Source organism: Ranitomeya imitator, chromosome 5 (assembly GCF_032444005.1).
Source record: "Ranitomeya imitator isolate aRanImi1 chromosome 5, aRanImi1.pri, whole genome shotgun sequence".
NCBI lineage: Eukaryota > Metazoa > Chordata > Amphibia > Anura > Dendrobatidae > Ranitomeya > Ranitomeya imitator.
The window spans coordinates 176,107,216-176,123,867 of record NC_091286.1 but is presented as its reverse complement, the minus strand read 5'-3'; the positions used below and the strand labels follow the sequence as shown (position 1 = coordinate 176,123,867).

The window sequence follows — 16,652 nt, the reverse complement described above, 5'->3', positions numbered from 1 at the left end:
GTGCCGCAGGGCTTACGATCCAGCCACGTACCAGATGGTTTGGGTCGATCATACAAGCTATGGACCAAACGGTCCTTAATGGACCTACCCTTCTTATACGTTATTTTAGGGGTTGGTGGAACAAAATCCTTAAGGTCTTTGTCCGCAAGGTAGCCAAGTTCAGAGGCCAGCGTGCACCGACCCTCAGAGAATCGATGTCTGTACTAGGGTTCCTGACCGCATGCATACAATCGGTTTCCTGGGCCCAGGCTCACACACGAGCTCTCCAGACTTACGTGCTCCTACATTCCAGGAGACGACAGACTCCATTGAGTCAAAAAATACTTCTCCCTGGCCATGTGAAATCAGCGCTAAAATGGTGGCTAGACTACCAAAATCTCCAGAGGGGGGTCAGCTGTGACCACCTTCCCCTAAAAACAGTCCGCTCGGATGCCAGCAAGAGAGGCTGGGGTGCGGTGGTAGAGGGTTTCCACTTTCAGGGACAATGGACATCGAACATCAGCAGCAGCTCCTCGAATCTAAGAGAATTGAAAGCTGTGGAGGAGGTCCTAAGGGCATCATCTGCACTGATCAAAAATCATCACGTTCGTATTTACTCGGACAATATGACCACAGTAGCCTATCTACGACACCAGGGGGAACAAAGTATGCCTCTCTAAAGGAGGTAGCTGCAAGAATATTTTTCTGGGCAGAGAAAAACCTATCGGTCACAGCAGTACATCTGAGAGGATTGGACAACACTCAGGCGGATTTCCTCAGCAGGAAAGACGTTCATCCAGGAGAGTGGTCCCTAGACCAGGCAGTGTTTCAGTCCCTAACCGCAAAATGGGGTACTCCAGAGGTGGATTTATTCGCCAACAGGCAAAATGCGAAGGTAGAAACATTTTTCTCCCTTCATCACAGAGACAAGGCACAGGGAATAGATGCCTTTTCACAGCAGTGGAAGTTCAATCTTGCATATGCCTTTCTTCCCATTCCCATGCTGGCCAAAACTTTGCAAAAAATCAGGACAGACGAAGTGACCACAATCTTGATTGCCCCATTATGGCCCGGGAGGGGTTGGTACGGTGCCCTATTAGATATGGCCCTGGAAGGTCCCTGCCTTCTACCTCAAAAGACCGATCTCCTACACCAGGGTCCCCTACTACATCCAGACCGAAACAGATTGAACTTGGCGGCATGGCTACTGAAGCCACAATCTTAAAAGCTAAAGGACTCTCAGATGACGTAATTCAGACCCTTCAAAAAAGCAGAAAGGCGGTAACCAATGCCATTTATAGTAAGGTCTGGAAAAAATTTACGTCCTGGTGCTCCCCAGAAGTTCCAGACCCCTTCAATCCTGATATAGCGAGGATCTTACAATTTTTACAGAAGGGCTTGGAAATAGGCCTTACCCCTAGCACACTCAAAGTGCAAGTATCGGCCCTTAGTAGCTTTTTTTTATTCGAATTTAGCCAATCACCGCTGGATCAAGCGATTTATGACAGCAGCATCCAGAATTTGTCCTACACTCCGTAATAGGGTACCTTCCTGGGACCTCAATACAGTACTTAACGCACTAACCCAGGATCCATTTGAACCCCTGGATGCTATGACCATAAAGAACTTAACTTTGAAAACAGTCTTTCTAGTCGCAATCACTACGGCTAGACGTATTGGTGAATTACATGCCCTGTCAATACAGGAACCCTATCTAACGATCACTACGGATAGCATTATACTAAAACTAGACCGATCCTTTTTACCTAAAGTGGTCTTGAATTTCCACAGAGATCAGGACATTCTACTACCTTCTTTTTGCCCAAACCCCTCCAACCCTAAAGAACAGACCTTCCACACCTTGGATGTTCACAGGGTGGTCCTATTTTACTTACAACAGACTGAAGCCTGGCAAATTGATCAAAATTTATTCATCCAGTTCTCGGGACGAAACCAGGGAAAGAAGGTGGCAAAAAACACCATCGTAAACTGGATCAAACAGTCTATTTGTCTGGCATATTCATCACAGGGACTGGATCCACCTGCCTCTCTGAAAGCACACTCTACCCGAGCAATGGCAACATCATGGGCAGAGAGGGGAAATGCCTCATCAGAGCAGATATGCAGAGCCGCCACCTGGTCGTCCATCCATACGTTCACCAGACATTACCGGCTAAATTTCAATAGGGATATAATAATAATAATAATAATAATCTTTATTTTTATATAGAGCTAACATATTCCGCAGCGCTTAACAGTTTTTGCACACATTATCATCACTGTCACCGATGGGGCTCACAATCTAGAATCCCTATCAGTATGTCTTTGGAATGTGGGAGGAAACCGGAGTACCCAGAGAGCACATACAAACTCTTTGCAGATGTTGTCCTGGGTGGGATTAGAACCCAGGACCCCAGCGCTGCAAGGCTGCTGTGCTAACCACTGCGCCACCGTGCTGCCTTTAACATTTGGCAGACGTGTTCTGTTGGCCGTGGTCCCTCCCTTGAGAAATTAGCTGTTGGTACTATTCCGAAGTGGCTGTCGTGGAAGGCGACTGGAGAAAATAGAATTATTCTTAACGTTAATTCGGTTTCTAGGAACCTTCCACGACAGCACTAATTTCCCTCCCTACCTGATATTCTTATTCGATGATTCCTGCACTTTTGTGGTAACTATACATACTACTGTGTCCAGGAAAACACTGGCGGTGCAGGAAGGGGAGCGGTATTTAACCTCTGTGTTCCTGTCCCCTATTAGGGCGGGGAAGACAACCTCCGAAGTGGCTGTCGTGGAAGGTTCCTAGAAACCGAATTAACGGTAAGAATAATTCTATTTTTCCACCGAAAACACAAGCCAAGATCCACATTAATTAACATCAAATGCCGCCTGCAAGATCTCCAGATACCACATTCTATGGCATACCCGGGTCGGCTATGAGTGGTTGATGGAGACTGGACCCATTTCTTTATCATCCCAACTGAGGCTGATGACTGATTGACCAAGAAGATGGAAAGTGAAGTGCTAGAATCCAGCAAAAATAACTACATCTTCTGATTTTCTACTATTAATTTTTTTTTTAATGAAGTCTGATGGTTTACTTCAATTTTAGTTTTCCCCAAACCATTTATTCTATCTAGGATGGAGAGAATTTACTTCCAATCTTTTCAGGCAGAATATACAGTCCATGCAGTGACTGCTATGATGCAACCGTATGGACTCTACTAATGTGTGTGCCATGAGCACAGGACCTTCCAATTCATAAGTTTAGGTGCAACTCTGTATATGTCTCTTGAAGTGATGATTGCTCTGCTTATACTAGGTTTTGAACTATTTTCTATTACTATAGTGAAATGGTTTAATGCCATGTACGTGGGCCATGTGGGTCCCTGGCTTGTAATCTCCCCACCCTTCAAAGGAGACACATTGAGCTGTATTCCCTTCATTTGTTCTATAAATGACTGATATATTTCTTGTCGTGGAACATAAGGGATTTGGGAATACCCATGAAGAGGGTTCAAGTCATTTTGTTCCTCCATAATTATAACCCCCGGGTGGTGGCCCTCCAGGAGACCCACCTCACCCCAAGCGCAAGTAGTCTCGTGCAGAAGCTCTGGGTACAGGGGGCCCTACACTCCTATCACAGTTCATACTCTAGAGGAGTTTGTGCTTATGCATAAGTTACTTAAAGGGCCACTGTCACCCCCTCCAGCCGTTATAAACTAAAAGAGCCACCTTGTGCAGCAGTAATGCTGCATTCTAACAAGGTGGCTCTTTTAGTTTTTGGTGCATGTATTCCCAAAAGAAAGCGTTTTATTACTTCTCCAAAATACCTGTCTTTCGCTAGGGAGGCAGGTCCTCACCCCCCTGCTTGAAACGCCACACTGCCATCACTCAAATATTCAGGGGCTCCGGGCGCCACCCCCTCCGCACTGTTTTCGCTTGAAATCCGGCGCCTGCGCTGTGTACTACTGTGTGGGGCAGGCGCAGTGAGCTCTGGCCGTCTGACGTCACAGCCAGGCTTGCAGACTTCTGGTTGTCCCTAATTGGGAAAAATAATAGAATAATCTACAAAATTCAAGTATTCTGGGAAACCCAAACTGGGAAGGGAGATGTGACAGTGACCTGGGAGGACTTCAAGGCCTATTTAAGGGAATGTCTGAGATCCACCATATGTTATATTACAACATCCTCCTCTTGGGTGGAAGAGTTAACCTCACGATGTAAGTTACTAGAGGCTGCTGTTGAGACTGACCCAAATAAATAGACGAAAAAAGAGGGGTTTGTTCCAGCTCCAAAATTTAAAATTGGGTCCTTTATTAACACATGGTAAAAGCGTAAGCTGGATAACTCTCCACAGCACAATAGCACAATAGGAAACGAGCTACGCGTTTCGATCTTTGCAGATCTTTGTCAGAGCTACAGGTAAATAAAACCAGTAATGCTATATAGCCACCACCAACCAATAGACAACAATCTCAAAATCACATGACAGGAACGACTCCCAATGATGAAAATATAAAACAGGGAAGGAAAATAATACACATATACGTTAAAAATATGTATGAACACATTAAGCACATGACAAAAATACATATTAGTTTCAAATACTCATGACAGAGACACTAGTAATGATACATCAGTTCATTGCGCTTATTCAGACCAGCAGGGAAGCGAGTGTTCAGGTGATAAATCCAAAATGCCTCACGCATCAGTAGACAGCGTCTGGAATCCCCTCCCTGCACAGGCTTGTTAACTCGTTCTATCCCATAAGCACGGAAACTTTTAGTGCTACCAGAATGCTGAATAATGAAATGCCTGGAGGCTGCCGACACTGAACGAACAGACTCACCAGACTTCTCTATATCGTGTAAATGTTCACTGATCCGAGTCTTCAGCTTGCGAGAGGTACAGCCAACATATGATAAGTTACAAATTGTACAGTCAATTTTATATACCACTGAAACAGTATTGCAATTGATATACCCCTTTATATTAAAGTGCTTGGAAGCACTGGAGTCATCAAATGACTTGGTAACTAATGCATGATCACACGTTTTGCACCTATTGCTGCCACATTTATAGAAACCCGTGTAATTCAACCAGGTTTTGTTCTTATTTGTACTGGAGCAAAACATACTTGGTGAAACCCTATTCCCAACAGTAAGGGCTTTTCTTGATATTACATTAACTCCTGTATCTAAAATTTTAGCCAAACTGCTGTCCTCATATAATATTGGTAAAAATTTATTGACTATATTCTTTATTTGATTCTTTAAGAATTGAAGGTCATTCTGTCCAAAAAATTGGGAAAACTTTGAAAGTGTCCCCAAGTGCAGTGGCAAAACCATCAAGTGCTACAAAAAAACTGGCTCACATGAGGACCTCCCCAGGAAAGGAAGACCAAGAGTCACCTCTGCTTCTGAGGATAAATTTATCCGAGTCACTAGCCTCAGAAATCGCAGGTTATCAGAAGCTCAGATTAGAGACCAGGTCAATGCCACACAGCAGTTCTAGCAGCAGACACATCTCTACAACAACTGTTAGGAGACTTTATGCATCAGGCCTTCATGGTAAAATAGCTGCTGAGAAACCACTGCCAAGGACAGGCAACAATCAGAAGAGACTTGTTTGGGCTAAAGAACATAAAAAATGGACATTAGACCAGTGGAAATCTGTGCCTTGGTCTGATGAGTCCAAATTTGAGATCTTTGGTTCCCGACGCAGAAAAGGTGAACGGATGGGCTCTGCATGCCTGGTTCCCACTGTGAAGCATGGAGGAGGAGGTGTGATGGTGTGGGGGTGCTTTGCTGGTGACACTGTTGGGGATTTATTCAAAATTGAAGGCATATTGAACCAGCGTGGCTACCACAGCATCTTGCAGCGGCATTCTATTCCATCCGGTTTGGGTTTAGTTGGACCATCATTTATTTTTCAACAGGGCAATGACCCCAAACACACCTCCAGGCTGTGTAAGGGCTATTTGACCAAGAAGGAGAGTGATGGGGTGCTACACCAGATGACTTGGCCTCCACAGCCACCAGACCTAAACCCAATCGAGATGGTTTGGCGTAAGCTGGACCGTAGAGTGAAGGCAAAAGGGCCAACAATTGCTAAGCATCTCTGGGGACTCCTTCAAGATTGCTGGAAGACCATTCCCCATTCCCGGTAACTACCTCTTGAAGCTCATCAAGAGAATGCCAAGAGTGTGCAAAGCAGTCATCAAAGCAAAAGGTGGCTATTTTGAAGAACCTAGAATATAAGACATATTTTCAGTTGTTTAACACTTTAAGTATATAAGTCCACATGTGTTAATTCATAGTTTTGATGCCTTCAGTGTGAATGCACAATTTTCATAGTCCTAAAAATGCAGAAATTTTTTTAAATGAGGTGTGTCCAAACTTTGGTCTGTACTGTATATACATAGCAAGAAATCACATGCAACTCCGTGATTTAAATCTATCTCCTCTGGGAGAATATTAGAATATGGATTGCCCTCCCTCTGTCAGTAGCTGGGATAATCAATGTTATCAAAATATTAGTCCTCCCTCCTTTCCTATTTGTTCTGGAACATTCAGCCTCTATATAGTCCCGAAAATCTGTTTGCTTAGAAACTTTTTTTTGTGCCTCACAAACCGGTCTTTTCAACCCACGCAGGCCTTTTAGATAACTTGTTGTAGATTGATGAACTAGCAGTACATTCTTATGTAAAATGTGTGTTTCATATAGTTTGATAGGCAGGGGTGTGGCTTGATAAACAGAGGCGTGGATCGAAAAGCAGACATGTTTATTAAATATTTGCTAATTGAGGTTTTCCTCACCAATATGCACTTAATCCCCAGTTTTCATGTCCAGCAGTTGGACCTACACTTAATTTTTGATATCTTATACCAATACTTTAACCCCTTAGTGACGGAGCCAAATTTAAAAAAAACTGACCGATGTCACTTTGTGGTAATAACTCTGGAACTCTTCAACAAATTCCAGTGATTTTGAGATTGTTTTTTCGTGACACATTATTCTTTACGATAATGGTAAATGTAGGTCAATATGTTTTGTGTTTATTTATAAAAAATATCAGAAATTTGAGAAAAATGTAAAAAAAAATTAGCAATTTTCAAACTATGAATGATTATCCTTTTAATCCAAATAGTCATACCACAGCAAAATATTAATAAATAACATTTCCCTCATGTCAGCTTTACATCAGCGCCATTTGTAAAATGTTATTTTATTTTGTTAGCATTTTAGGAGGTTTAAAAGTGTAGCAGCAATTTTTCATTTTCTCAAGGAAATTTTCAAAATTTATTTTTTTAGGGACCTATCCATGTTTGAAGTGACTTTAGGGGTCCAATATATTGGAAAACCCCCAAAAGTTGTACCATTTTAAAAACGACACCACCTAACATATTGAAAACTGCTGTCAGGTAGTTTATTAACCCTTCAGGTGATGTTCAGGAATTAATGCAAAGTGGCATGACCGAAATAAAAATGTGTATTTTTATCACCTAAATGCCGCTAACTTCTGAACAGGTTACAACAGCCGTCAGATTCTAAGGCCACCATTTGGCAGTGAATTTCCATAGCAAACATAAGGACCACACAATCATGATCGGAGGGCACCAATTGGGATAAAGAGAAAGCCCCCACACTCTGTTAACCATTTACATTATGTTTTCACTATTGACTGCAGCATCTAAGGGGTTAAAACAGATATGGACGGTGCAAACACTGATCGTGGCTGATGCAGCAAGTTGTCAGCTATAGTGTACAGCCGACAGCTGCTGGATTGTCACCTGTATGGGGAGGCTATTCTCTTATATCTCAGGTCAGTTAAAAGACGTATTGGGGGTCATTAAGGGGTTAAGGGGTATTCTCAAGTTGTCTCTATAGCAGCTCACAGCTCTTTTTTCTATTTACTTTCTAATTGCTTTTGGGATGGGTGACCCTCCTTGAGTTAATGTTTTGTCAGCGTTCTGATTCTACACTGCTATATTTACATATTGGGCATTTGAACAAGCAGAGGGCTAGAGAACTCCTCTGGAAACTGTTAATACTGGTGGCTGACTGATTATGATTTTGCAAGACTGATAAGAGCCCTGCCAGGACATGGGATAATGGTAAACCCTTAACTGCTGCATAGAAATCAGCGGGCTGAAGATGGCTAACTGGCATGTTAGTAGTTAACTCATCTCCTGCTTGAAAACAAGTTGTAAACTATAAAAGATTAAACTCTGAGTAGGAGAATGGAAAAACAAGTCAATTGCACATTGCTTATTTTCATGTTGCTAATCTAGAACAGCTTTTTTTTTTTTTTTTTTCTGTTTACATTAGAATACCACAGTAAGGGTATGTGCACACGTTCAGGATTTTTTGCTTTTTTTTTTTTTTTCGCGATAAAAACGCATAAAAAATGCATACATATGCATCCTATCATTTAGAATGCATTCCGCAATTTTTGTGCACATGATGTGTTTTTTTCCGCGAAACAAAGCGTATCGCGGTAAAAAAAGCAGCATGTTCATTAATTTTGCGGATTTTTTGCGTTTTCCCGCTATTTAATGCATTGGGAAAGGTCCAGAAAAAACGTGAAAAAAAGCATGCGGATTTCTGGCAAAAATGTCCGTTTTTTGTCAGGAAATTTCTGCAAGAAATCCTGAACATGCGCACATACCCTAATAGTGACACACAAAAATTACCTCCACATGCTTCTTTTTTGGTGCAGCTAAACATTTCTTAGAAATGGTGGTATACCTTGCTTTTTGAATGATGTGTATAGCTTACTGATAAACTTTCTTTAATATTTTATATATTTTTTTCTTTTTTAGTGTTTATTTGCACATTCACTACGGAAATTTTCCATGAGAGACTGGGGAATAGAACAGAAGTGGATGTCAGTCCTTTTACCTCTACTTCTTCTCTATAATGGTAAAATGATTTATATTCTTAACAATTTCCTTAAGATTTATCTGGCAATAAAGAGCTAAATAATTCACATAGACTAAATAGGCATACCTCCTTGCAGTAAAGAAATGTGGTTCTTGTCTGCTGCTCACAGACTCCATAACTGACTGGCATATTGTTGTACATACACACGTGGTCAAAATTGTTGGTACCTCTCATTTAATGACAGAAAAACCCTCAATGGTCACAGAAATAACTTGAATCTAGCAAACGTTGTAATAAATAAAAAAAAATCTATGAAAATGAACAAATGAAAGTCAGCCATTGCTTTTCAACCATGCTTCCATAGAATTTAAAAAAAAAAAAAGATAAAACTCATTAAATAGGCCTGGACAGAAATGATCAACTTAATATTTTGTTGCACAACTTTTTGAGGCAATCACTGCAATCAAACGATTCCTATAACTGTCAATGAGACTTCTGCACCTCTCGACAGGTATTGTGGCACACTCCTCAAGAACAAACTGCCCCAGTTGTCTCGTGTTTGAAGGTTGCCTTTTCCAGATGGCATGTTTCAGCTCTTTCCAAAGATTCTCAATAGGATTTAGGTCAGGGCTCATGGAAGGCCACTTCAGAATAGTCCAATGTTTCCTCTTAGCCATTTGAGTGTTTTTAGCTGTGTGCTTTGGGTCATTATCCTGTTGCAAGACCCATGACCTGCGACTGAGACCAAGCTTTCTGACACAGGGCAGCACATTTCTCCCTACAATCTCTTGATAGTCTTGAGATTTCATTGTACCGTGCACAGATTCTTGACACCTTGTGCCAGTTGCAGCAAAGCAGCCCCAGAACATAAGTCTCCTCCATGTTTCCCAGTAGGGACAGTATTCTATTCTTGATATGCTTCATTTTTCCGTCTGTGAACAAAGAGCTGATGTGCCTTGCCAAAAACTTCAATTTTTGTCTCATCTTTCCATATGACATTCTCCCAGAAGCTTTGTGGCTTGTCAACGTGAAGTTTGACAAATTCCAGTCTGGCTTTTTTATGATTTTTTTTTTTTTCAAAAATGGTGTCCTCCTTAGTCATCTCTCATGAAGTCCACTTTGGCTCAGACAACGACAGAGGGTACAATTTTTCCAACAAAATTTACAAAACCATTTTTTTAGGAACCACGTCACATTTGAAGTGAGTTTGGGGGGTCAATATGACAGAAAATACACAAAGTGACACCATTATAAAAACTGGACCCCTCAAGATGCTCAAAACTACATTTAAGAAGTTTATTAACCTTTCAGGTGTTTAACGAGAGGGAAGGAAAAAATGAACATTTTACAAAAAATGTAATTTAGACCCAAACTTTTTTATTTTTACAAGGGTATCCGGAGAAAATGGGCCATAAAATGTGTTGTTCGATTTCTCCTGAGTAAGCAGATACCCGGTATGTGCAGTAAAGCCACTGTTTGGGCGCATGACAGGGCTCAGAAGGGAGGGAGCACCGTGTGACTTTTTTAACTCAAAATTGACTGGAATCAATAGCGGGAGCCATGTTGCATTTGGAGACCCCTGATGTACCAAAACAATGGAAATCCCCCAATTCTAACTCCAACCCAAACACAGCCCTAACCGCAACACACCTAATCCCAACCACTACCGTAGCCCCACCGCCACGACTAGCCACACCGCCACGACCGTAGACCCAACCTTAATCCTAACTGCAGAAAATAAAAAAAAAATACATTTTTTTTATTTTATTTTTACTTAACTAAGGGGTTGACAAAAGGGCATTTGATTTACTATTTTTTTATTTTGCACACTGTGATAGGGTCTATCACACTGATCAAAATGAACCAATAGGAAAAATCTATTGTTACCGGGTAGCTGCTGGCAGATCTTGGCGGGGCGCCTACCATTTTCTTCCAGGAAGATGATGCTGGGGAACGGAGCAGGAGGGTCAGAGGATGGCGCAAGTATTGGGGGGGGTCTCGGGGGACCACATTTCTCTCTCCTCTGGTATGCTAGATCATATGAGAGGAGAGAGAAATGAATGGGAAATCTTTTTTTTTTTGCAATCGGCGTTATTTGTGAATAATGGTGATTAAAAGATTAGGGACGGTAAAAACCCACATGAATCATGTTCTCCGGGGTTTCAGTTACCCCCGGTAGCAGAGATCCTGGAGATTTTCCGATGCAGGGGGGCACTATACCCTTAGTTCTCAGCACTGTTAAAAAGCGGCTCTGAGGATTAAGTACCCTTATCTACCGCCGTTAAAAGGCGTATCAACAGTCATTAAGGTGTTCTAAAAATTTTTTTGTAAATTTTGATGAAAAAATGAGATCGCTGGTTAACTTTTAACTTTTATCACTTCCTAATAAAAAAAGTTTCAAAAATTGTACTGATGTTAAGTAGACATGTGGGAAAATAACTATTTTGTGTGACATAACGCTCTGAATTAAGGGCATAAAAATTTATGAAAATTGCTAAATTTTGATCAAGTTTCTGGGTTTGTTTTGTTTTTTTACAAATAAACGCAAGAAATGTCAAACAAATTTTACCACTAACATGAAGTACAATGTGTCACAAAAAAAGCATTCTCAGAATCCGTGGAATCCATTGAAGCATTCCAAAACTATTGCCATATAGAGTAACATTGGTCAGAATTGTAAAATTTTGCATGGTCATGAAGGTGAAAGCAGGCTTAGGGGTGAAGGGATTATTAAGGTGCCTGGCCGCTAACTTTATTACTCCCGGGATCCCTTGGCTTTCAGTCAATGGCGTACCAGCGCAGCTACGCAGAGAAACTGTTCAAATGTTATTACAAGGAAACCACGTCATGGTAACAGGCTGTATGCATGAATAAATTTGAACAAAAAAAAAAAGAGTAGTCCTCAGCAAATATGCCCCACAACTTACAGCTGCTTACAGCGATCACACCAGGAAGTAATCTTCCCATAAGTACCTGCTTGCCTGAATTACCCAGACTCCTTCCCTCCTCTACCAACACCTGCTACGTAGGTAATTGGTACTTATATTCACTATATAAGCTTTAACATTTAATCCCTGTCCCTCACTTTTACCCTGAGGGAGCCACGCTCTGTGGCGATACGCGTGTGGCTTTTCCCTCCACATATCATTTTGTGACCTGGCGTCTCCTATCCATCACGTCTATTTACAGATTTCATGTAACCTCTGGGTATGTGCACACGATGCAGATTTAGTGCAGAATTGGTGCAGAACTGCAGCAGATTTTTCTGCTGCAGAAGCGCTGCAGAACTGCACTCTGATTTACAGTACAATGTAAATCAATGTGGAAAAAAAAGCTGTGCACATGGTGCAGAAAAATCTGCGCAGAAACGCTGTAGATTTCAAAGAAGTGCACGTCACTTCTTTTGTGCAGTTCTGCAGCGTTTCTGCAGCAGTTTTTTCTGCACCATGTGCACAGCTTTTTTTTCACATTGATTTACATTGTACTGCACAGAAACTGCACAGAAACTGCACAGAAACTGCACAGAAACTGCACAGAAACTGCACAGAAACTGCACAGAAACTGCATCAAATCTGCAGATGCAGATTTAGTGCAGAAAATTCTGCACCACATTTCCTACGTGTGCACATAGCCTTAGGCCATGTTCACACTATGCGGTTTTTACTGCGGAACCGCGGCGATTTTGCCGCTGCGGGTCCGCAGCTGTTTTCCATGCAGGGTACAGTACAATGTTACCCTATGGAAAACAGAAACCGCAGTGCACATGATGCGGAAAAACCCGGAAAAAAAACGCGCAGAATTGCTGCGGAAAAAAAGAAGGAGCATGTCACTTCTTTGTGCAGAATCGCAGCGATTCTGCACCCATAGAAGTGCATTGATCCGCTTACTTCCCGCATGGGGCTGTGCCCACCATGCGGGAAGTAATGCGGATAATGTGCGGGTTATACCCGGGGTGGAGGAGAGGAGACTCTCCTCCAGGCCCCGGGAACCATATTTGTATTAAAAAAAAAGAATAAAAATAAAAAATAATGTATACTCACCCTCGGAAGTCTCAGCGCTGCACGCGGCCGTCTCAGGTTTGCTATGCGACCAGGACCTTCGGTGACGTCGCGGTCACATGACCGTGATGTCACCGAAGGTCCTGGTCGCACAACATCTTTGGAACAGGACCGCTGCCTGCAGCGCCGAGGAGATCGGGACGTCGGAGGGTGAGTATATCATCATGATTTTATTATTTTTAACACTACTATTGATGCTGCATATTGCTGCATATGCAGCATCAATAGTAGGAGTAAATCCCGCAGCGGAACCCGCAGGACAAACCGCGATATATCTGCAGGGATAACCGCAGCGGGTTTGCCCTGCAGATTTATCAAATCCGCTGCGGGAGAACCCGCAGAAGAAAAAGGAACGTGTGAATGTGGCCTTAGGCTACTTTCACACTAGCGTCGGAATCTCCCCGTCGCAATGCGTTGGGCAGAGATTCCGACGCTAGCATTTAATGCACTGCACAACGGAGGCAGCGGATGCATTTCTCCGGCGCATCCGCTGCCCCATTGTGAGGTGCGGGGAGGTGGGGGCGGAGTTCCGGCCGCGCATGCGCGATCGGAAAAAGCGGTCCATCAGGAGCAAAAAACGTTACATGTAGCGTTTTTTGCTCTCGACGGTCCGCCAAAGCACGACGGATGCGACGTGTGGCAATCCGTCGCAATGCGTCGTCAATACAAGTCTATGGGGAAAAAACGCATCCTGCAAGCACTTTTGCAGGATGCGTTTTTTCTGCAAAACGACGCATTTTGACGGATTGCAGTTAACGCTAGTGTGACAGTAGCCTTACTCTCCTAGGTTCTCTTTTTGTCCTTCCTTAGCTTGTGTTATATCCCTTACTCATAGGATATTATTTGATTCACACCCTCTTACATCTATTATCCTTTGGGATTTATATATCTATTTTTGCTTTGGGGCATATTTGCTGAGGACTACTCTTTTTTGTTCAAATTTATTCATGTGTACAGCTTGTTAACCATTTAGTGGTTTCATTGTTATATCTCTTGGAACAGTTTCTCAGGATAGCCTTTTGGTGCGTAATATCACACCAGGTGCACACAGTGGAGGAGTCTGGTTGGTCCTTATCCGGCCTACCAGATGTTATTTACACTAGCCCTTATAACTTTTGAAATGTTTTTAAATGTGTGTTTTTTGTCTTGCTTGTATAGCTATTTTTAAATAGATTTGATCTATTTTATTAATAATGGTGATCCTAGCCATTTTATACACACTTCTTCCTTTTCTTACTATTCAGTGCTTTAATAAGTATGTGGCTAGTGATCACATGTATTATTTTTGTTGTGCACTCAGTATTCATCCATATGAAATATGGCTTAGTGAGGCAGGTAGTCTTAAACCAGGAACAGTTGCTGAATTGCAAGCAATTTGAATTTTGTTTCTTTCCAGACCCATTCTTCCCCCTTACGTTTCTGGTTAATAGTTGGTTCCCTGGTATGCTGGATGACCTTTTTCAATCACTATTTCTTTGTGCTCTCTTGCTCTTTTGGCTTTGTGTCTACCATGGGATTCGGGTGCAGGTAGGTAGTTTTTGAAATATTTATTTATTTTTTTAAATATAAAATTGTTTTAAACAAAATATAAATATATTGATGTAAGAATGACTTTATATTATAATCTCCTTAAAATATGCATTTGTATTATAAATTAAATTCATAGTCCAAAACTAAATATTTATTTATATTTACTGAGAGGCAGTGAGTAGGATGATATTCGAGGGTCGTTGCGTGTAACCCGGGATGTGCATAAAAACATATTACACCAGCTGGAGAGCATTGTAATTACAGCCACAGCTGACTGTCAGAGGCACCTGCCAGTAACTCTTGGTTAGCTCGAGCATCTTGAAATACTGGGCCTGCCCCAGTCTCTCATTTAGCTCATCTACCCGGTGTGTTGGATAATAGTAAAATTTTGACACTTCATTAAATTTTTACAAATCCTTTCAAAATCATAACAATCTGTCCGGCTTTGAAATCCGTATAATGGGACTATCCCACTCACTCCTGGACTGCTCTATGACCCCTAGCTAGAGCAGTTGTTTCACCTTCGTCGCGATGGCTAGCCTCTGGCACACGGTACAGTTGAGGATTGGTGACAATGTCATGGTGGATCACAGATGTACGGCTGGGCAGTACTACTTTTTAGAAAGTGTTGCTTATCTTTACCTCATTTACCGCAGCTTTCCGAGCCGTTGTCATCGGGTCCACAGCCGATACGACTGTCCCGTCCACCTTTTAATAATAATAATCTCTTTATTTATATAGTGCCAACATATTCCGCAGTGCTTTACCATTTTTGCACACTTTAACAGATTGACATGATATAGTTGCTCAGGTTTCCTCTTCCAGGGCTGATATACCCTATAATTCACCTCCTCAACCTTTTTCTGAGATGTCATATGGCTCTTGCCACTTAGCCATGAGCTTACTTTTTGTGGTGGGCACCAAAAAGAATACCCTTTTTTTAATGGACCTGTTTGTGGCATTTCTATTGTACGCTTGACTCTGTGGTGCCTGGGCATCCACTAGATGTTCCTATTACAATCAGCATCATAGCCATGATCCAGTCCTTCATGCTCGTCACATGCTTTATTATGCTTTTATTGATGTAGGCCAGGGGTGTCAAACTGCATTCCTCGAGGGCTGCAAACAGGTCATGTTTTCAGGATTTCCTTGTACTGCACAGGTGATAATTTAATCACCTACACAAATAATGAGTTGGTGATTAAATTATCACCTGTGCAGTACAAGGAAATCCTGAAAACATGACCTGTTTGCAGCCCTCGAGGAATGCAGTTTGACACCCCTGATGTAGGCTCCTGTTCCCACGTATCTTTGGCAATATCCAGCAGGCCACTGGATCTCTTTAGGTAGAACATGAAAACAGCACCTGGGCAATAAGTTTAGCCGAGGTGCGATGAAACGGAATTGCCTACCAGTAACAAGTGGCATAGTCTACTACTGCTAATATGTGTTGGTGGCCACGGGTTGACGTTACTATGGGCCCTACCGGATCTAAAGCAATACACTCAAAAGGTACTTCAATAATAGGCAGATGAATCAATAGACTACGGAAATTTGCAATAGGTGTGTTCAGCTGATACTTTGGGCAAGACTCCCTAAACCACTAAACCTCTGCTTAAATACCGGGCTAAAAGAAATGCTGAAGAATATGCTCTTGAGTCTTTTTAACCCCTAGGTGACCACCCATCATATGTTTGTGGGCCGACACGAGCACCACCCTGCGGTAAAATTGGTGCATTACCAGCTGTACCACTACTTTCTCCCAGATTTTGTCAACCTGATAAAGCAACTTCTGGTTGACCGATATACGCGAAAAAGACACTTATGCCCCTGTTGCTGAGCCACCCCATTTACCTCGATCACCCTTTCCCATTCCCGGGAAGATCCTGGGGATCCTGTAGCTGATCTGTCCCAAAAGTCTCCTGGGATACTTGATCAACCTCTCCTGCCAACACCATTAGGGGAAACCTATTGGGTTTACAATCTTTCCCTATGCCTAAAGTTAAAGATGATACATTTCCTTTGTATTTTAGGCAAATGTATAGTAATTTTTAACAAAAATGGAAATGGGCTGATGTAAAAGTTTGGGGGGCCCTTGTAGATTTGTGTGCTGAGATAGCTTTTACTAAGGTTTCAGACCTTATTTAGCCTGTTTTTTTATGACTTGTTCACTATCATCTTTAGGAAAGGCCAGGTGAT

The 16,652-nt window shown here is 42.1% G+C and overlaps 1 protein-coding gene across 8 annotated transcripts in view; it reads left to right on the top strand.

The window, feature by feature from the left end:
- The window catches only part of TMEM181 (transmembrane protein 181), a 325,398-nt gene that overhangs the window by 196,026 nt on the left and 112,720 nt on the right, over nt 1-16,652 (top strand). For all 8 annotated transcript variants that reach the window (XM_069769350.1, XM_069769352.1, XM_069769353.1 and 5 more), the window contains exons 8-9: nt 8,805-8,904; nt 14,320-14,450. In XM_069769350.1, coding sequence (XP_069625451.1) covers nt 8,805-8,904; nt 14,320-14,450 — 231 coding nt within the window. The remainder of the gene's footprint in view (nt 1-8,804; nt 8,905-14,319; nt 14,451-16,652) is intronic.